Consider the following 22,919-nt stretch of genomic DNA (forward strand, 5'->3'; position numbering starts at 1 on the left):
GTGACTAATTAACATCACACTGGAGTTGGCCAAAGACCAGTGATTTAGTTACTTATGCAATTATGATTTACATTTATAAATAATATTATGGAAGAGAAACTGACTTTGAGGACTCATTTATACTGTAGTTAGATCACATCCTTTAAGAAGTTGTGAGCTGAATTTATTCCATAACTTGAAGATTATTCGTATAATGATGTATCATTGATTGTAATTTCAAGGTATTTAAATTAAGAATACGGTAAAACGTGGTTGTTGAATTTAGAACCATTTATAAAATCTAAAGAGATGTTTCTCTCTTTACTGTAACAGTGAGCTGGTGTTGAAACCATTAGTGGTCTGAGGGCTCCTCCTCTGGTGGCTTCATGTTACAAGTGTTCAGGCTCTGAGGGGTTTTTGTTCAGGTCTACTGATGGTTTGTGTTACTGTGGCTCTCTGGCACAGTAACTACACGGTGTCTTCAGGCTGCACATTCTGTCCATTTAGAGTCACTGTCTTGCTGGAAGAGTCAAAGCTGATACTGAACTTGTTCTTCAGTGAATCTTTGTAGTATGTGGGCCACCCGCACAGCCATATCCAATCCACTCCAGTCCTTTCCCTGCAGGCTGTCTGATCCAAGCTGTGTAGTCACTATCAACAGAATAAGAGACCTGAATTAAGAATAAGAGATGGTCAGACGTTGACCTGGCTGCACAGTTACAGAGGCTGCCTGTGTCAACTGTTCACACTTCACACCTGTTAAAAGAAAATATTTTGTATCACTGTGGGGTAACGTACACAGTAATACACAGCTGTGTAGACAAAAGAGACTGACAGGTGATGGTCAACGTGACGGCACAGACAGACTGTGTCAACTGTTCACACTTCACACCTGTTAAAAAAAAATATTTGTATCACTGTGGGGTAACGCATACAGCATAATACACAGCTGTGTCCTCAGGCTGCACATTCTGTCCATTTAGAGTCACTGTTAGAGCAGAAGTGTCTCTGCTGTAGCTGAACTTGTTCTTCAGAGCATTATTTTGGTAAAAGTTTCCTCCACCCCACTGATGGGAAATCCAGTCCATTGGTTTTCCTTCACTCTGTCTGATCCAACCTGTTGCATAGCTGTTATCAGTCAAAGAATAACCAGAGACCCTGACAGCTGATGGTCAGAGACTCGTCCAGGCTGCACAACCATTGAGTCTGTCTGGATGAGATCAATACTGTTCACACCTGTGGAAACACAAATCAACATTATCTCCATCATTCATCTGACTCTTCAAACTGTTCAGCAGATTATTGAAGGAAAGACAATGTAATACAGACACATATTAGAATTACATTGGCATTCTTTACTTAAGTGATTGAAGGTGAGCATTGATCTTTAATTGTTATTTGGCACCAACACAAAATATTTTAGATATGTATTTATTTATGTATATTTGTCTTGGGCATTTATTGTTCAATGCACTTATTGGCGGTTCGTTATGTATATTTGTGTCATCCACATATCTATGTTGAAATATTCTATTGTTTCCATAATCTAGTGTGAACATGTAAATACCCAAAAATATATACTTGGGAGACTGCATCATTTTGATCATTCAAATGTGTATGAATGACAAGTGCTACCCAGTTTACACACTGTATTACACTGTGTGATTATTAGTTCTCACAATATGTTAAATTAAATGTTCAGATTTTTACAAACCTTATAACATAAAAAATACATTCAGAGTACAGTCTCAATAAAACTATAACTCAGTCAGTTATTCATCATTACATTGTTGGTAAGAATAAAACAGGAAGTCAAAACCCCCAAATCATCTGCTGTTGCTGCTAGTGTGCCTCTTTGTTTTATACTCCGTCACAAACCGGCTCATGGCCTGTGGCAAAGAAATGAGGGGACACCAACAACAAGTATAGGCCAATCAAAAGATACTTTTATTGTAAATCAAAACTATTAACTTTAAACAAAGAAAAAGGAAAGAGGTGTAAAAATGTCATAATGTAAATGTGTATGTAAAGTGCATGGATGAGTGAATCTGTATGGGTGTAAATGACTGAGTGGAAACTAAGTAAAACTATAAAGGAACAAACGAAACAGGTTCATACCTGGAGGAGCAGAGAGAGAGAGAGAGAGAGAGAGAGAAGAGTGGTTAGAAGCAGTTTAAATACCCTGAGCCCAGGTGGCTCCAATCACTAACGACGCTCCTCTGCCTGCAGGAGGAACCACCCCTGCACTGCAGAGGCGGGGTCGTAACACTCGTACTGCCATTATTATATTTTAAGTCTCCTACTGCCTTTTTTAAGGTTTTTGTATAGCTCCTCTGTTAACTTTAACCAGTGTGTGTACCTGGCACAGTAATACACAGCAGTGTCTTCAGGCTGCACATTCTGTCCATTTAGAGTCACTGTGTTGCTGGAAGTCTCTAAGTCGATACTGAACTTGTTCTTCAGGGAATCTTTGTAGTATGAATCTCCAGTATATTTCACTCCAATCCACTCCAGTCCTTTCCCTGCAGGCTGTCTGATCCAAGCTGTGTAGTAGCTGCTGAGAGAATAAGAGACCTGACAGGTGATGGTCAGACGTTGACCTGGCTGCACAGTCACAGAGGCTGGCTGGGTCAACTGTTCACACTTCACACCTGATAAAAAAGAAAATGCTTTGTAATAGATGATCAAGTTATAATGGAAAAGAAGAACTGTTGACTTTAACAAATCCAGAGAGACTCACATCCAGCTGCCAACAGCAGCAGCAGAGCTCCAGAGAACATGGTTTATGTTGAAACTGACGTGCTGCGAACTCCACTGACAGCCTGATGTGATGTTTTTATAGCTGAGAAACAAGGAAGGTCACTGAGTTTGCATAAAATCAAACATATGAAGCATCAATGTTGGTCTAACTGGAGTCAATAGAAGAGTTTCTTCAGTGTTATTATATCTGCAGAGTGAAAATATACGTTTCATTTTTTATTGCATTAAACTGTCAATATTGTCTCCACTTATTTTCTAGACTTTCATTTCTGTTAAGACACAACAATAATTCCTTAATGGCTATATTATTATTTTATCTTCAAACATTAATAGTCTTTTTTATATAAATTAGTTATCTCCATACACGATACAAGTAAATTAACTCTAAACAATAACGTTAAATGCTGCCATCACTCATCTCCACTTTCAGCTGTTTTCTCTTAGAAATAATTTTAATGAAATTACAATATGTGATGGAAAGAGTGACATATTCTTATTTACCTATTGATTTTATTACAGAGCAATATGAATTATTTTAGAGTTTGAGTATCAGTCAGTTAAGATCAATGAGAACATCAGATCTGAGTTTCTCCTTTTAGTAACAGAGGAGAGAGAAACTAGACACTGACTGTCCTCTAGTGATTTTATAAAAGAAACAGTAACATTATTTTTCATTCTCAGAGATTCCACATCACATCATTTACACATATAATTGTGTCTTACTTTATAGAACTGTAAAGTATTTGTAGAAGTTTAATTTCAGCAACCAGATTGTTGGGCTGTCTTTGGACTTTGTATAAATCAGTGATCTTTATTGTGTTTTTAATGTGTTTTCAAGTTTGTTTATTATGCAGATTTATATGATAAATAAATCTGATGACTACGAAGAGAAGCAGGTGGGCCGAGTTAGGCGGACTCTGCAACTCCTCACTCCCTAACTATAAGCTTTATCAAAGAGGAGCGTTTTCAGTTTAGTCTTAAATGTGGTGACGGTGTCTGCCCCGCGAACCCAGAGTGGGAGCTGGTTCCACAGGAGAGGAGCCTGGTAGCTGAAGGCTCTGGCCCCTAGTCTACTTTTAGAGACTCTAGGAACCACAAGTACCTCTGCATTCTGGGAGCGCAGTGCTCTAGTGGGACAATAAGGTACTAAGAGCTGATAGATCTAGATAGGATGGTGCTTGACCATTTAAGTCAAGCTTGAGCTATCACCTATGAGCTATAGTACAGTTAACGTATGATATTTTTGACTGTTTTTGTCATTTGGGACATTGCCCACCCCCCTTTTCTGTCCTGGAGAATTGTTACATTCCTTATTAGAAAAATTTAAAGGTTACAAGTGTCCTGCATCCGGTTTTTGGACCATTTTGTTTGTATAATCAAAGTGTTAGTGTTACATCTCAGTTAATTGCTGTGGTGTAAGGATAGGGATTGTTGGTTGTTTAGAGGAATTGTGCAATAATGACAGATTCACACATTTTTCTTTTGTTTACAGTAAATAAATAATAAACAAATACAAATCTTAAAGTCAAGTTCATAAAGTAACTTTCTTTGCATTCATTTGATTCCCAATCAAGATACACTGGTAAGAATTGCTTTCCATTGTTAATGTGTACTTAAAAACTGTTCTGAAATGAACAATAATAGAATTTTAATCATGTGATTAATCATGATTAACTATAGAAATTCAGCGATTAATTGTGATTAAAAACAAAATAATCATTTGACACCACATAAAAATGTTTAAATACATACATTTTATGAAAAATATTTCAAACTTGTGCACTACCAGCCTGAAAGAATGAGTACTATAGGATTTTTGTACAGCTGCTCAACCAACTCCAGTCACTGTGGCTCTCGAGCACAATAATAAACAGCAGAATCTTCAGTCTTCAGACTGTTCATCTGCAGATACAGCTGCTCTCTGCTGTCGTCTCTGGAGACGGTAAACCGGCCTTGGACTGACTGAGAGTAGTATTTGCTGCTAACACCAGCATCAGTAGCAACCCACTCCAGTCCTTTTCCAGGAGCCTGTCTGATCCAGGCCATATAGTAGCTACTGAATGACAATCCAGATGTTGTACAGGTCAATCTGTGAGATTCTCCAGGCCTTTTAATTGCTGGTTCAGATTCTGTCAGAGTCTGACCATCAACACCTGTCAAGAGGATAAAAAACATCAAGTGAAATAAGCGGATGACACAAAATAAAATCTGTGTCAAATTAAGATCAGCGAAAATCTTCATGTGAAATATGTCAGTAATACAAATGGGAATGTCAAATCAAGATAAGTGAAAATCTTCACCTGCCCAGCAGATAGTTAAAAGCAGCAGTCCTGTCCTATAGTCCATCATGTTAAACTGTGTGTCCACTGTTCTCTGTCCTCCTCTCTGCACTCAGATAAGTAGAGGTGGAAGATATCTGAGTTTTGCATTGACTCCTCCTTTTTTGGCTTTCTCCTAACTGTATTTTGTGTTTTACCAAATCATCTCACCGTATCTTTTACCATTTTGACTTTGTTTCACATTTTTAAACTGATGTTACCTAATCCTTTTTTTTTTTTTTTTTTTTACAGAAAGTCACTTTGTAACATTTGAATATGTTTATTTATTCTCATGTTTGTCCAATGCAATGTACCAATTATGGAATAATGTAATATGTATAATATAAATTGCTTTCAGTTGATGTAGTAAATCACCTTGTCGGCTTGAGATAGGTAAACAACATCTCATGTCTCCTAAAGTTATTTTTGATCAAATTGCTGTTTTTCATTAGCCTGGTTAAACCCTGACGAACTTCTGGCAAATTTGAGATTTGCTCTGCTGAGAAGGGTCTGGTGTCAACCAGGCTAGCATTGAGCAGCTCGACAAGTTTGGACGTACCTAATTCAAATTCCTATGAGTTGGTTGATGTAACTTTTATATTATTTTATTTTATTTTTCCATTGTTAAAGCTTTATTTTTTTGTTATGTCTAATAATAGGACTAGTTTTCATTTTTCTAGTTGTTCTGATAATGACCAAAGTGCGCTTGATTTTGAACAGAACATTGATCCAGAAAATTACTTTTATGTTAACATAAATAATAACTGCAGCTATTACACAGAGCAACAGTTTAATAATAATACTAAAATTGATGATGGCATATCTATCATTAATTTTAACAGCAGAAGTCTGTATTCAAACTTCCAGAATATAAATGAATATTTAGGACAGTTCAAGAAACCCTTTAATATTATAGCCATTTCAGAAACATGGATTAATGCCATTAGGGGTGTGGATTTTGAGTTACAGGGATATGAATTTAATTATGTGAATAGAGTAAACGGTTGTGGAGGGGGGGTGGTGCTTTTTATTGAGAAAGGGCTAATTTACAAGGTTGTTGAAAACATGACATTTGTCATGGATGATATAATGGAGTGTATCTCAATTGAATTATGTATGAAAAAAATGAAGAATGTCATAGTAAGTTGTGTATATACGAAACCAGGATCCAATGTTGAAATATTCACAGAAATAATGGAAAAAAATGTTTAATAAAGTAAAGCCTAAAGTCAACTATATATGTGGGGATTTCCACATTGACCTACTAAATCCCAACAAACACAAATCGACGGAAGAGTTCATTGAAACTATGTATAGTTTGAGTCTTTTTCCAACAATCACAAAACCTACCAAAATAACATGCAATGGTGCCACTCTGATAGATAACATTTTTACAAATAATATGGAAATCAATTCTTTAAGTGGAATATTAATCAATGACATAAGTGACCACCTACCAATCTTTGTGACTCATGACTTTAATTTTATTGGGAAAATTGAGTGCAATGAGACTATATTTAAGAGATTAAGGACTGAAGAAACTATTTCTGCATTTAGAATGGAGCTAATAAAGTATAATTGGAAGGAAGTAATGAAGGACGCTGACCCTAACAAGGCAAATGAACTATTCTTAGATATATTTATAACTTTATATAATAAACACTGTCCAATTAAACAATATTGTAATAAAAGGAAACATTCTCAAACACCCTGGATATCCAAAGGAATTCAAAATGCCTGTAAAAAAGAAATACCCTTTATAGGAATTTCATAAAATATAGAACGAAAGAATCTGAGTTAAAATATAAGAAATATAAAAACAAGTTAACTACCATAATGAGGGTATGTAAGAGGGAGTATTATAACTAATTACTAGAAAATAACAAAGATAATGTTAAAGGAACATGGAATACAATAAATGCCATTATTACAAAAGGACTTTAATGAGAATGACAAGACGTGGTCAAATATGAATGAAGTGGTTGACAGATTCAACAATTACTTTGTTAATGTGGATCCTAATCTGGCCAAAGACATAAATTACACAGGAACGAATTACTTTGTGATGGACCATGTGGACAATAACCCATATTCATTGTTTTTGGGAACTGTAGAAGGCAGGGAAATTATAGAGATTGTAAATAAATGTAATAATAAAACGTCCAAAGATTGTGATGACATTGATATGTCTCTAGTAAAAAAGTAATAGACAGGATAGTTGACCCACTATCATATATATATAATCTATCATTTAAAACAGGAGTATTTCCTGATAAGATGAAAGTAGCTAAAGTATCCCCATTGTATAAATCCGGTGACTCACATATTTTCAATAACTATAGACCAATATCTCTGCTTTCACATTTCTCAAAAATTCTTGCAAAACTACTTGTCAAAAAGTTAGATAACTTCATTGATAAAAACAATTTACTAATTGACAGTCAGTATGGATTCAGATCTGGTAGATCAACGTCTATGGCACTTATTGAGTTAGTTGAAAGATTAACAAATTGTATTGAAAATAAAAACTATGCAGTTGGGGTTTTCATAGATCTACAAAAAGCTTTTGATACTGTTGATTACAAAATCCTGTTAAAAAAATTGGAAAGGTATGGCATAAGAGGTGTGGCCTTTAACTGGATAAACTATATTGAAAACAGGAGTCAGTTTGTTCAAATGGATAATTACCGGTCAATGAGTCTTAATATTTCCTGTGGAGTTCCATAGGGGTCAGTTTTAGGCCCCAAATTCTTTATCCTTTACTTAAATGATATTTGTAAATCATCACATGTACTAAAATTTACTATTTTTGCAGACGACACAAATATTTTTGGTTGTGGGGATAACTTGCAGCAGACGCTGGAAATGGTCACTAATGAAATGAATAAATTAAAACTCTGGTTTGATTCAAATAAGTTAACTTTAAACAAAACTAAGTTCATGAAATTCGGAAATCGTACTATAAATAGAGATGTTGAAATAGTAATTGATAATGAAACAGTTGAAAGAGTCTATGAAAATAAATTTCTGGGTGTTGTTCTTGACCATAAACTCTGCTGGAAGCCACACATTAAATATTTTTGCACAAAGATGGCCAGGAGTATTGGTATATTGAGCAAAACTAGATACATCTTGAACAAAAATACTTTACATACTCTGTACTGCACACTTATTATACCATATATGTTATATTGTGTGGAAGTTTGGGGAAATACTTACAAAAGCAACTTGAAGAAAATTTGCGCATTGCAAAAATGAGCAATTAGGATAATAAATAGGGGTATTATGAACACACTAATCATCTGTTCTTTAAATCACATTTGCTGAAATTTATGGACATTGTTACATTTAAAACTGCACAATTTATGTTTAAAGATAAAGAACATAATTTACCATGTAACATATGTGCAATGATTAATGAAAGAAATGGGGGATATCATCTAAGAGGTCATTGTATGTTTAAGCAACCTCTTGTGCGAACTACTGTTGAAAGCATGTGTGTTTCAGTTTGTGGGGTGACCTTATGGAATGGACTGAACACACTTCACTTCTTTATGAGGCAACACACAAGGAGGCTGATTTACATACTGATGATAGTAAATCAGCTGACTATAGTATATTTGAATAAATCAAAATGAAGATGAAATATTCAAGTGTTGTTTTTCATCTCACATAAAGAGAAGGTGAAACCTGAATCTCTGACAAACATATGTTGGATTGTTAATGAAAAGTAAATCATGATATTATGGAAGAGAAAATTACTTTTTTAGGATTCATTTATACTGAAGTTAAATTACTGAATTCATTCCACAACTTTTATATATACATTCAATGCTGTATCACTGATTGCAATGTCAGAGTATTTAAATTGATTAACTGTACTGTGTTAAATGTAATTACTGTAAGAACCATTTGTGTTGTGTCTGTTTCTCTTTTTACTTTAATAGTGAGCTGCTGTTGAAACCATTAGTGGTCTGAGGGCTCCTCCTCTGGTGGCTTCATGTTACAAGTGTTCAGGCTCTGAGGGGTTTTTGTTCAGGTCTACTGATGAGTCACTGGGAGAGTCTTAATTCGATACTGAACTTGTTCTTCAGTGAATCTTTGTAGTTTGGTGGATGTAACACCACCATGTACAATCACTCCAGTCCTTTCCCTGCATGCTGTCTGATACAAGCTGTGTAGTAGCTGCTACCTGCATTCATTTTTTCATATATTTGCTTACTGACTGTATTTGGTGCAAGCATAAATACACTAACAGCAGCATGAATCATGTAAGTAGTAATATATTTTGCAGCTTTTAATAAAAGACTTTTAATGGTTTCAGTGTTTGCAGTGTTTAAAGAAACAGACATACAGAGAAACTTTGAGCCTTTTAAAGGAAAACAGCTGCTCAGGAACTGAAACATGACAAAATGCAAAAAACGAAATCCTTTAACATAGATGAAAACTATTGTAGTTCATCCATTTACAAGTTACTCTTCTGTAATAAACAACATATTTATGTTAATTTACTTTATGTGTGTGGTTATGTCAGAAATAAAATCATATCAAATATCAGGCAGCATGATTTTTACTTGGTTTTATTCAGAATTCTTAAATGCGTCATGCAACAATCATACTCAAATGTCTGTGTTGTCTCATTTTGAATGACTTGACCTGAGGACATTAGTCATGTGAGACAGGGCAGAGTTTATCAGACCAGGGAGGATGAGGAAAGACAAGAAATGTTTCTTACTGCAGGAGTTGAAGTAGTTTCATTTAAGCAACCAGATCGTTGTGATGTTTTTGGCACTTTTACCAACAAATGATCTTTAATAATATTTCTCACGAAAGCAGGACGTAATATAATGAAGAGACAATTTGAAGGGTAATTTATTATCGATAAATAATATGTAATGTAAAATTTTGGGAAAAAAACTCATAATATATAACTTAAATTAAAATATATGATATAAATATTACATTCATACATCATCTTCATTATTTGGCTTCATCAGCCCTGTAAGAATACTGTAGGATTTTGTAAAGCTGTTCAACCAACTCCAGTCACTGTGGGTCTCGAGCACAATAATAAACAGCAGAATCTTCAGTCTTCAGACTGTTCATCTGCAGATACAGCTGCTCTCTGCTGTTGTCTCTGGATATGGTAAACCGGCCTTGAACTGACTGAGAGTGGAAGAAGCTAGTACTACTGTAGATACTCGCAACACACTCCAGTCCTTTTCCAGGAGCCTGTCTGATCCAGGCCATCCTGTTGCTACTGAATGACAATCCAGATGTTGTACAGGTCAATCTGTGGGATTCTCCAGGTCTTTTAATTGCTGGTTCAGATTCTGTCAGAGTCTGACCATCAACACCTGTCAAGATATAAAAAAAACATGACATGAATTTAGTTGTTACACAATTAAAAACTTTTGTTTGTTAAAACAAGATCAGTGAAATTCTTCACCTGCCCAGCAGAGAGTTAAAAGCAGCAGTCCTGTCCTATAGTCCATCATGTTAAACTGTGTGTCCACTGTTCTCTGTCCTCCTCTCTGCACTCAGATAAGTAGAGGTGGAAGATATCTGAGTTTTGCACCGACTCCTCCTCACAGGGAGGGACTGGATCTGACTTTGATCTCAGTCACTGTTTGGTGAATCTGGAAAATGAATGTTTACTGTACATGATACATTCCTTCAGTATAATTTGTGCAATAGGCTGACAAACACATTATATACGTATTGAGCACAGTCTGCATCATGTGAAGACTTTTTACACTACCCATGAAGTGATTAACTACATTTAAATTGTAAAAGAGAAAAAACAAGGGTTGTTAATTATGTTATACTGTTTTTCACAAAGTCTTCAAGAGTCATACCATTTTCAGTATACATCCATATATACAAATATACATCCATTAAGTCAAACCAAAAAAAATCCATTATTTAAGTTAATTTCATGTGGGATGAAGATTAATTTGTATAAATATTGTGAGTCAGAAAGAGAACACACTTTTTGGAAATTGCATTCACTTATTTAATATTATTGTACAAATTATACTAAGCAAAGTTATATTACTTTTACTTTTTCATTGCTAAATATCTTTTTCTCTCTTTAGTGTAACAGTGAGCTGGTGTTGAAACCATTAGTGGTCTGAGGGCTCCTCCTCTGGTGGCTTCATGTTACAAGTGTTCAGGCTCTGAGGGGTTTTTGTTCAGGTCTACTGATGGTTTGTGTTACTGTGGCTCTCTGGCACAGTAATACACAGCAGTGTCTTCAGGCTGCACATTCTGTCCATTTAGAGTCACTGTGTTACTGGAAGAGTCGAAGCTGATACTGAACTTGTTCTTCAGTGAATCTTTGTAGTATGTGGTGCATCCAACACAGCCAAGTACAATCCACTCCAGTCCTTTCCCTGCAGGCTGTCTGATCCAAGCTGTAACGTAGCTACCAACAGAATAAGAGACCTGACAGGTGATGGTCAGACGTTGACCTGGCTGCACAGTCACAGAGGCTGGCTGGGTCAACTGTTCACACTTCACACCTGTGGAGGAAAACATGTTGAGTATTGAATCAGTGTAATAACAGTGAACAGTGTGCTGTGATCATACTGTCAGTGTCTCTGCCTCAGTGAGACTCACAGGATCCAGCAGCCAGCAGCAGCAGCAGAGCTACAGAGAACATGGTTGCTATTGAAGGTGATCTGATGGGAGCTTCTCTTCTTCTGCTGCAACTGACAGCATGATATCAAGTCTTTATAGCAGACTGTGAGGAAGCTGACTTTGCATAGAGAAGATCACTGACAGACTATAAAAGAAGGATAGACTGTCCTGTCAAAAATTGTCAATGCTTGGAATTGTGTTATGAACATGTATGTTGACACTGTAACTAAATAATTTCCCTGAGTGGATCAATAAAGTATTTTCATTCTGATTATGATTCTGAAAGACAATGTAATTATTATCACGGTAAAGTTAACACAAATTTAATTTTTTTTTATTAATTCTTCACAAAACTATCTAAAATTACAAGTCAGACATGTAAAACAAACAGATTTACATTTACACTCAGATCAATAAGGTATTTAATGTCTGCTTCAACATCATCTGGGGGAGCTGCAATAAAACATGTCTGTATGAAACAGTGATATTGAGACTGTTTCTCTGAGTGTGGTGAAGATGTTGAACTGAAGCTTACTCTGTGAATGAGGTTTATCATAAAAACATCTATTGTTCTTACCTGCCCAGTTAAATGACAGGATGAGAAAAACAACCAAATAATCAGGTCTGATCATTGTTAAAGCCAGTTGTCTCTGTCCAGTCTACAGTGTGTATGTCAATGATTTAGTGTCTGTCCTTCACTCTGCAACACATATGTAGAGATGGAAGAGGTCAGAGATTTGCATTGACTCCTCCTCCTCAAACAGAAACTCAACACATCTCTGGAAAAATATGATTTATGTATCTTTCATAATATTGTTAATTTATGATTTTGTGTAATGATGAAGATTATTTTCAAGTTATTCAATTCCACTTAGATGTATTCATTTATTCTGCTCAGCAGCATTTGGTGAGCCATCCATATACTTGATATATCATTCATAAATGTCTAAATATATTCTCAACACCTGCTGTACAAAATAAAAGGCAAAAACATTATTAACCATCACAAAACAGGAAGTCACAAACCATGACATCAGCTGTTGCTTCCATTGTGGTCATGTATTTGTGTGTGTGATTAGAGACACTGTCATATTCTCCTTTGTGTAATCTGACATATTATCTTCTACTGCCACCTGGAGGTATTTGCGAAAATATATTGTGTGAGGTTTTTCTCAAGCCAGCTTCCTTTAACCAGTGTGTTTCTCTGGCACAGTAATACACAGCAGAGTCCTCTGGCTTTAAGTTGGACAGTCTCAGATACACCATGCTGTTGCTGTTATCTCTGGTGAGCGCTACTCGTCCTTGCACACTGCTGGCATAATCTGTTCCACTAGCATCGCTGTAAATAAGCCCTATCCATTCCAGTGCTTCTCCTGCAGGTTGTCTGATCCAGCTCATGCTGCAGCAGCTAAATGTGAAGCCAGATCCCCTGCAGCAGAGACTGAGAGTGTCCCCAGGCTTTTTCACTACTGAACTGGAAGGAATGGACTCCATACTCTGACCTGTACAACCTGATGAGATGAAAGGAGAGAAGAACCACAGAAGAAAGTCAGACTGTCATCTGGGAAGTGTTCTGGTGTCACTGACTGACCATCAGGCCATGTTGTCTGAGAAAAGATAAAACAGCCAGAAGCAGGAGAACTCACAGGGCAGAGAGAGAGCAACCAGCAGAAGAGTGAGTGTGTTCATCATCCTGAGGCTGGAGATGTGACATCTGATGCTCCACACAAAGTACAAGAGCAGTCAGCAGGACAGAAGTACACTGCACAGACTGGAGATTTGCATCAGGACATAATGGGGAGGGAGTGGCTCCTAAACCAGCACTCTGTTATAGTTTGTATCGTTTATTATTTGTTCATTTTTTAATTATAGTTGCTTGTCATTCTATGTTAGATACAATATCACATTCAGAGACAAGAGCACTTTTTGTTTTGTATTGTTCTATCAGTTACACTTTATAATTGTGGTAGGTGAATTGTTGTGAATTCATGCTTGACTTAATGCAGGAACAATATAATAATTAATGCATCAATTAAGGTATTTGAATCATCAAGATTTCTGATTTATTAATGATGTTCATGTCTTCTTCAAAGAACTGACCAGTCACAGCAATGTACATATATTCAGAAAACCTGTAGTGTTGTAATCATTTTTATCCATAGCAATCTCATGTAAATTCGTGTTTGAGTCACATGCTGGTTGCTGGGTATTTGTGCAGGTCTGTTGGTGGTTTGTATCACTGTGTAGCTTACACGCACACAGTAATACACAGCTGTGTCCTCAGGCTGCAGATTCTGTCCTGTTAATGTCACCGAGCTAGTAGACGTGAGTGTGTGGTAAAGGAACTTGTTCTTCAGAGCATTATTTTGATCAAGTCTCCTCCACCCCACCAATTGCAAATCCAGTTCATTGGTTTTCCTTCACTCTGTCTGATCCAACCTGTTGCATAGCTGTTATCAGTCAGAGAATAACCAGAGACCTGACAGCTGATGGTCAGAGACTGTCCAGGCTGCACAACCATTGAGTCTGTCTGGATGAGATCAATACAGTTCACATCTGTGGAAACACAAATCAACATTATCTCCATCATTCATCTGACTATTCAGGGTTTCTAATGTGTGTATTAGTGTGAATCCACTGAAAGCTCCTCACAGGATCCAGCAGCCAGCAGCAGCAGAGCTACAGAGAACATGTTGATGTTGAAGCTGAACTGATGTCAGCTCTTCTGTCTCGCACTGACACACACACTTCACTTCTTTATGAGGCAACACACAAGGAGGCTGATTTACATACTGGTGATATTAAATCAGCTGACTAAAGTATATTTGAATAAATCAAAATGAAGATGAAATGCTCCGGTGTTGTTTTTGAATTTCACTAAAGAGAAGTTGGTTGAATCTCTTACAAACACATTAGATTGTTAATGAAAAGTAAGTAACAATATTATGGAAGAGAATGTGACTTTTTGAGGATTAATTTATACTGTAGTTAAATCACTGATTTTTGACCATTTTATGACCATTTATTTTATTAAAGGAAAGAAAATGTAATACAGACACATATTAGAACATTTTCTCATCTGATTCTCAAACAAGCACAAAATGTCTATTAACTATTCTATTAATGTGTTATTCGGCTGAGTCCATAAGTCAGACTGTACATTTGTGTCGTCCATATATATATATGTTGAGATATTCTATTGTTTCCATAATCTAAGTAGTGTGAGCATGTAAAAGCCCAATAAATTATGCTTGGCAAACTTTGCGTCATTTTGATCATTCAAATGTGTGTGAATGACAACAAGTGCAACCCAGTTTACACAGTGTGTGATTATTATTTCTCACAATATGTTAAATTGAATGTTCGTATTCTTTACAAATCTTATAACAGAGAAAAAATACATTCAGACTTCTCAATAAAACTATAACTCTGTCAGTTATTCCTCATTACATTGTTGGTAAAAATACAACAGTAAGTCAAAAACCCCAAAATCATCTGCTGCTGTCATTGTGTGCCTCCTTGTTTTATACTCATACTGCCATTATTATATTTTAGGTCTCCTACTGCTTCCTGTTGGTCTTTGTAAAAAAAAAAATGTTTTCACTGACAGCCTGATGTGATGTTTTTATAGCTGAGAAACAAGGAAGGTCACTGAGTTTGCATAAAATCAAACATATGAAGCATCAATGTTGGTTTAACTGGAATTAATTATTACTTCATTTTAAAAACATTTCAAGTAAATAACAGCATATTAAACAAATTAACAACCTCAAAACAACAAAAGCTAATATAAAAATAAATAAATACATACATGTTGTGAAAAATACTTGTGCACTATCAGCCTGAAAGAATGAGTACTGTAGGATTTTGTAATGCTGCTCAACCAACTCCAGTCACTGTGGGTCTCGAGCACAATAATAAACAGCAGAATCTTCAGTCTTCAGACTGTTCATCTGCAGATACAGCTGCTCTCTGCTGTTGTCTCTGGAGATGGTAAACCGGCCTTGGACTGACTGAGAGTAGTATTTGCTACTACCACCAGTATCAGTAGCAACCCTTTCCAGCAGCCTGTCTGATCCAGGCCAACCAGTAGCCATTAATGTCCAATCCAGATGTTGTACAGGTCAATCTGTGGGATTCTCCAGGTCTTTTAATCGCTGGTTCAGATTCAGTCAGAGTAAGACATCAACACCTGTCAAGAGGAAAAAAAACATTGTATGAAAAAAAAAAAGAAGATATATAAGATTAAGAACAGTGGAAACTGTGTGTCCACTGTTCTCTGTCCTCCTCTCTGCACTCAGATAAGTAGAGGTGGAAGATATCTGAGTTTTGCATTGACTCCTCCTTTTTTGGCTTTCTCCTAACTGTATTTTGTGTTTTTACAAATCATCTCACCGTATCTCTTACTATTTTGACTTTGTTTCATATTTTTAACCTGATGTTACCTAATCCTTTATTTTTATTTATTTTTACTTTAAGTCACTTTGTAACATTTCAATGTGTTTATTTACTCTCACTTTTGTCCAATGCAACGTACAAATAATAGAATAATGTTACTGTTCATAAATAAAAGTTATTAATAATATTTGTATTCAAACAATTGCTTTCAGTTGATGTAGTAGGAAAATCACCTTGTCAGCTTGAGATAGGTGTCTCCTAAAGTTATTTTTGATCAAATTGCTGTTTTTCATGTGAATAAAGCTTATGTACAATATTATTAGACCAAACATTTATTTTTAAACTAGTAAAATTCAGAGCACAAAACTCAACTTTTGAAGAAAATTCAGCTGTATTTCTACAGAATCACTTAAATGAGGTAAATTAATGTTAAACAATTTCTAAAAGTCTAATTCAGTCTGTCTTGTGGGAGTACAGACAATGATGTATCAGTGATTGAAACCTCCAAATATTTAAACTAGGGCTGTCAAAATTAACACCATAATAAAGAGTTAACGCAAACGCTTTTAACACCACTAGGTGTTTTTGATGTAGGATTAATGCACGTTTTGGGCCTCGGGACGTTCTTTAGTTTTGGGAAACCAGGAAGCGATGCACAGTAATGTTGTGGGTGGCAGAAACAAGCCTTGGGCAGAAATGGATAAAGAAAAGAGTTTTGAACGGCAAGTTCAGATTCCAAGCCCTTCCAGATGGTTCTCTTGACAAGACTAGAGGTAGTGGTGGAATTGTGGAAATTGGTTCTCTGACAAACACATTTTAGATTGTTAACGAAGAGAAATAAAGATGTTATGAAAGAGAAACTGACTTTTTGAGGATTCAATTATACTGTACTGTAGATAAATCACCATTTAAAATAAAATCTAAAGACTGTTTCATCCTTCACCTGTTGAAGTAGTTTCATTTAAGCAACCAGATCGTTGTGATGTTTTTGGCACTTTTACCAACAAATGATCTTTAATAATATTTCTCACGAAAGCAGGACGTAATATAATGAAGAGACAATTTGAAGGGTAATTTATTATCTATAAATAATATGTAATGTAAAATTTTGGGAAAAAAACTCATAATATATAACTTAAATTAAAATATATGATATAAATATTACATTCATACATCATCTTCATTATTTGGCTTCATCAGCCCTGTAAGAATACTGTAGGATTTTGTAAAGCTGTTCAACCAACTCCAGTCACTGTGGGTCTCGAGCACAAAAATAAACAGCAGAATCTTCAGTCTTCAGACTGTTCATCTGCAGATACAGCTGCTCTCTGCTGTTGTCTCTGGAGATGGTAAACCGGCCTTGGACTGACTGAGAGTGGAAGAAGCTAGTACTACTGTAGATACTCGCAACACACTCCAGTCCTTTTCCAGGAGCCTGTCTGATCCAGGCCATCCTGTTGCTACTGAATGACAATCCAGATGTTGTACAGGTCAATCTGTGGGATTCTCCAGGTCTTTAATCGCTGGTTCAGATTCTGTCAGTGTCATGACCCTGCAACACCTGTCAAGATATAAAAAAACATGACATGAATTTAGTTGTTACACAATTAAAAACTTTTGTTTGTTAAAACAAGATCAGTGAAAATCTTCACCTGCCCAGCAGAGAGTTAAAAGCAGCAGTCCTGTCCTATAGTCCATCATGTTAAACTGTGTGTCCACTGTTCTCTGTCCTCCTCTCTGCACTCAGATAAGTAGAGGTGAAGATATCTGAGTTTTGCATTGACTCCTCCTCACAGGGAGGAACTGGATCTGACTTTGATCTCAGTCACTGTTTGGTGAATCTGGAAAATGAATGTTTACTGTACGTGAGACATTCCTTCAGTATAATTTGTGCAACAGGCTGACAACCACATTATATACGTATTGAGCACAGTCTGCATCATGTGAAGACTTTTTACACTACCCCTGAAGTGATTAATTACATTTAAAAAAAAACAAGGGTTGTTAATTATGTTATACTCTTTTTCACAAAGTCTTCAAGAGTCATACCATTTTCAGTATACATCCATATATACAAATATACATCCATTAAGTCAAAACAAAAAAAATCTAATAATAATAATAATAATAATAATTTCATGTGAGATGAAGATTAATTTGTATAAATATTGTGAGTCAGAAAGAGAACACACTTTTTGGAAATTGCCTTCACTTATTTAATATTATTGTACAAATTATACTAAGCAAATTTATATTACTTTTACTTTTTCATGGCTAAATATCTATTTCTCTCTTTACTGTAACAGTGAGCTGGTGTTGAAACCATTAGTGGTCTGAGGGCTCCTCCTCTGGTGGCTTCATGTTACAAGTGTTCAGGCTCTGAGGGGTTTTTGTTCAGGTCTACTGATGGTTTGTGTTACTGTGGCTCTCTGGCACAGTAATACACAGCAGTGTCTTCAGGCTGCACATTCTGTCCATTTAGAGTCACTGTCTTGCTGGAAGAGTCGAAGCTGATACTGAACTTGTTCTTCAGGGAATCTTTGTAGTATGTGTTGTATCCAACACCTCCTATTACAATCTACTCCAGTCCTTTCCCTTAAGGCTGTCTGATCCAAGCTGTAGCGTATCTAACAACAGAATAAGAGACCTGACAGGTGATGGTCAGACGTAGACCTGGCTGCACAGTCACAGAGGCTGGCTGGGTCAACTGTTAACACTTCACACCTGTGGAGGAAAACATGGTGAGTATTGAATCAGTGTAATAACAGTGAACAGTGTGCTGTGATCATACTGTCAGTGTCTCTGCCTCAGTGAGACTCACAGGATCCAGCAGCCAGCAGCAGCAGCAGAGCTACAGAGAACATGGTTGCTATTGAACGTGATCTGATGGGAGCTTCTCTTCTTCTGCTGCAACTGACAGCATGATATCAAGTCTTTATAGCAGACTGTTCATGTCTTCTTCAAAGAGCTGAGCAGTCACAGCAGTGTACATATATTCAGAAAACCTGTAGTGTTGTAATCATGGTTAAATAAAGATGCATCATCCATTACTTCATCATGTTTGTGGCCCTTCAAATAAAGTGCTGACCTGGTCCATCTTTAACAATAACAAATAAGATATGATTAATGGTGGCATTAAATTAAATGTATTAAGAATGTAAGGAGTGGGTTGGCAAAATAATACTGGGGTCACTATATTGACACAAAATACAGTATACTGCAGATGCATTTTTATGGTTGCTGTATTCACAACAACATAAGGCACTTAAACAGTAATGCCTGAGAACAATGCTCACCCAAGTAGGATATTTATGAATTTTAGTTCTTACTCGCATACTACTTGACAATATTATATTATGTCGGGTCACAAACATTTCCATTCCCTTATTATAAGTGTTACTGTTCTATCATTTAACCATAAATAAAGGCAGTTTGTATGGTAAATGTTAAGTTGAACTCAAGAATTAGTGATTACATTACATTTAACGCTTTTATCCATAGCAATCTCATGTAAATTTGTGTTTGAGTCACATGCTGGTTGCTGGGTATTTGTGCAGGTCTGTTGGTGGTTTCTATCACTGTGTAGCTTACACGTACACAGTAATACACAGCTGTGTCCTCAGGCTGCAGATTCTGTCCTGTTAATGTCACCGAGCTAGTAGACGTGAGTGTGTGGTAAAGGAACTTGTTCTTCAGGACATTATTTTGGTAAAAGTCTCCTCTACCCCACCGATGGCAAATCCAGTCCATTGGTTTTCCTTCACTCTGTCTGATCCAACCTGTTGCATAGCTGTTATCAGTCAAAGAATAACCAGAGACCTGACAGCTGATGGTCAGAGACTGTCCAGGCTGCACAACCATTGAGTCTGTCTGGATGAGATCAATACTGTTCACACCTGTGGAAACACAAATCAACATTATCTCCATCATTAATCTGACTATTCAGTGTTTCTAATGTGTGTATTAGAGTGAATCCACTGAAAGCTCCTCACAGGATCCAGCAGCCAGCAGCAGTGTCAGAGCTACAGAGAACATGTTGATGTTGAAGCTGAACTGATGTCAGCTCTTCTGTCTCTCAGTGACACACACACACTTCACTTCTTTATGAGGCAACACACAAGGAGGCTGATTTACATACTGATGATAGTAAATCAGCTGACCAAAACATATTTGAATAAATAAAAATGAAGATGAAATCTTCAGGTGTTGTTTTTGAATATAACAAAAGAGAAGTTGGTTGAATCTCTTACAAACACATTAGATTGTTAATGAAAAGTAAATAACAATATTATGGAAGAGAAACTGACTTTTTGAGGAATAATTTATACTGTAAATCACAGATTTTTTTTCCATCACTTGAAGGGTTATATATTCAAACAATGATGTATCACTGATTGTTAAGTCAGAGTATTTCAACTGATTGATTGTACTGTTTAATGCTAAATTTAATTAAAAAAACATTTGTTTTGTGTCTGTTTCTCTCTTTACTGTAACAGTGAGCTGGTGTTGAAACCATTAGTGGTCTGAGGGCTCCTCCTCTGGTGGCTTCATGTTACAAGTGTTCAGGCTCTGAGGGGTTTTTGTTCAGGTCTACTGATGGTTTGTGTTACTGTGGCTTTCTGGCACAGTAATACACAGCAGTGTCTTCAGGCTGCATATTCTGTCCATTTAGAGTCACTGTCTTGCTGGAAGTCTCTAAGTCGATACTGAACTTGTTCTTAAGTGAATCTTTGTAGTATGAAGCTCCAGTATATTTCATTCCAATCCACTCCAGTCATTTCCCTGCAGGCTGTCTGATCCAAGCTGTGTAGTAGCTGCTGAGAGAATAAGAGACCTGACAGGTGATGGTCAGACGTTGACCTGGCTGCACAGTCACAGAGGCTGGCTGAGTCAACTGTTCACACTTCACACCTGTGGATGAAAACATGTTGAGTATTGAATCAGTGTAATAACAGTGAACAGTGTGCTGTGATCATACTGTCAGTGTCTCTGCCTCAGTGAGACTCACAGGATCCAGCAGCCAGCAGCAGCAGCAGAGCTACAGAGAACATGGTTGCTATTGAAGGTGATCTGATGGGAGCTTCTCTTCTTCTGCTGCAACTGACAGCATGATATCAAGTCTTTATAGCAGACTGTGAGGAAGTTCACTTTGCATAGAGAAGGACACTGACAGGCTATACAAGAAGGATGGACTGACCTGTCACAAGTTGTAAATGCTTGGAATTGTGTTATGAACATGTATTTTGACACTGCAACTAAATAATTTCCCTGAGTGGATCAATAAAGTATTCTGATTCTGATTATGATTCTGAAAGACAGTGTAATTATTATCACGGCAAAGTTAACACAAACTGAAATTTATTTTTATTAATTCTTCACAAAACTTCGAATACAAGTCAGACATGTAAAACAAATTTACATTTACACTCAGATGAACAGAATATTTAATGTCTACTTCAACTACATCTGGGGGAGCTGCAATAAAACATGTCTGTATGAAACAGTGATATTGAGACTGTTTCTCTGAGTGTGGTGATGATGTTGAACTGAAGCTTACTCTGTGAATGAGGTTTATCAGAAAAGCATCTATTGTTCTTACCTGCCCAGTTAAATGACAGGATGAGAAAAACAACCAAATAATCAGGTCTGATCATTGTTAAAGCCAGTTGTCTCTGTCCAGTCTACAGTGTGTATGTCAGTGATTTAGTGTCTGTCCTTCACTCTGCAACACATATGTAGAGATGGAAGAGGTCAGAGATTTGTACTGACTCCTCCTCCTCAAAAAGAAACTCAACACATCTCTGGAAAATATGATTCATGTATCTTTCATAATATTGGTAATTTATGATTCTTTTAAAGGATGAAGATTATTTTCAAGTTATTCAATTCCACTCAGATGTACTTATTTATTCTGCTCAGCAGCATTTGGTGGGCCATCCATATACTGGATATATCATGCATAAATATTTAAAAATATTCTCAACACCTGCTGTTCAAAATCAAAAGCATAAACATTATTAACCATCAGAAAACAGGAAGTCACAAACCACAACATCAGCTGTTGCTTCCATTGTGGTCATGTATTTGTGTGTGTGATTAGAGACACTATCATATTTTCCTTTGTGTAAACTGACATATTATCTTCTACTGCCACCTGGAGGTATTTGTGAAAATAAATTGTGTGAGGTTTTTGTCAAGCCTCTCTGCTTCCTTTAACCAGTGTGTTTCTCTGGCACAGTAATACACAGCAGAGTCCTCTGGCTTTAAGTTGGACAGTCTCAGATACACCATGCTGTTGCTGTTATCTCTGGTGACCTCTACTCGTCCTTGCACACTGCTGGCATAATGTGTTCCACTAGCATCACTGTAAATATGCCCTATCCATTCCAGTCCTTCTCCTGCAGGTTGTCTGATCCAGTGCATGCTGCAGCAGCTAAATGTGAAGCCAGATCCCCTGCAGGAGAGACTGAGAGTCTCCCCAGGCTTTTTCACTACTGAACTGGAAGGAATGGACTCCATACTCTGACCTGTACAACCTGATGAGATGAAAGGAGAGAAGAACCACAGAAGAAAGTCAGACAGTCATCTGGGAAGTGTTCTGGTGTCACTGACTGACCATCAGTCCATGTTGTCTGAGAAAAGATAACACAGCAAGAAGCAGGAGAACTCACAGGGCAGAGAGAGAGCAACCAGCAGAAGAGTGAGTGTGTTCATCATCCTGAGGCTGGAGATGTGACATCTGATGCTCCACACAAAGTACAAGAGCAGTCAGCAGGACAGAAGTACACTGCACAGACTGGAGATTTGCATCAGGACATAATG

At 36.7% G+C, this 22,919-nt stretch overlaps 4 gene segments (V, D, J or C); all 4 read right to left on the reverse strand.

Annotated features, from left to right (window-relative positions):
- Positions 1 to 2,338: 2,338 nt before the first annotated feature.
- On the reverse strand, positions 2,339 to 11,788 carry LOC120574585 (the record flags this gene model as incomplete). The annotated part of the segment is given in 3 exon segments: positions 2,339 to 2,553; positions 11,505 to 11,581; positions 11,679 to 11,788. Coding segments are annotated over 3 exon segments (335 nt in total), but the record flags the coding sequence as incomplete, so codon positions are not given.
- Positions 4,567 to 5,096, reverse strand: LOC120574598. The segment is given in 2 exon segments: positions 4,567 to 4,892; positions 5,040 to 5,096. Coding segments are annotated over 2 exon segments (360 nt in total).
- Positions 11,789 to 12,815: 1,027 nt separating the features above from the next.
- Positions 12,816 to 13,515, reverse strand: LOC120574386. The segment is given in 2 exon segments: positions 12,816 to 13,210; positions 13,346 to 13,515. Coding segments are annotated over 2 exon segments (441 nt in total).
- Positions 13,516 to 17,641: 4,126 nt separating this feature from the next.
- On the reverse strand, positions 17,642 to 21,245 carry LOC120574387. The segment is given in 5 exon segments: positions 17,642 to 17,658; positions 18,745 to 18,821; positions 18,919 to 19,010; positions 19,695 to 19,993; positions 21,106 to 21,245. Coding segments are annotated over 5 exon segments (528 nt in total).
- Between the last annotated feature and the right edge of the window lie 1,674 nt (positions 21,246 to 22,919).

Source organism: Perca fluviatilis, chromosome 15, assembly GCF_010015445.1.
Source record: "Perca fluviatilis chromosome 15, GENO_Pfluv_1.0, whole genome shotgun sequence".
In the NCBI taxonomy this organism is placed as follows: Eukaryota; Metazoa; Chordata; class Actinopteri; order Perciformes; family Percidae; genus Perca; species Perca fluviatilis.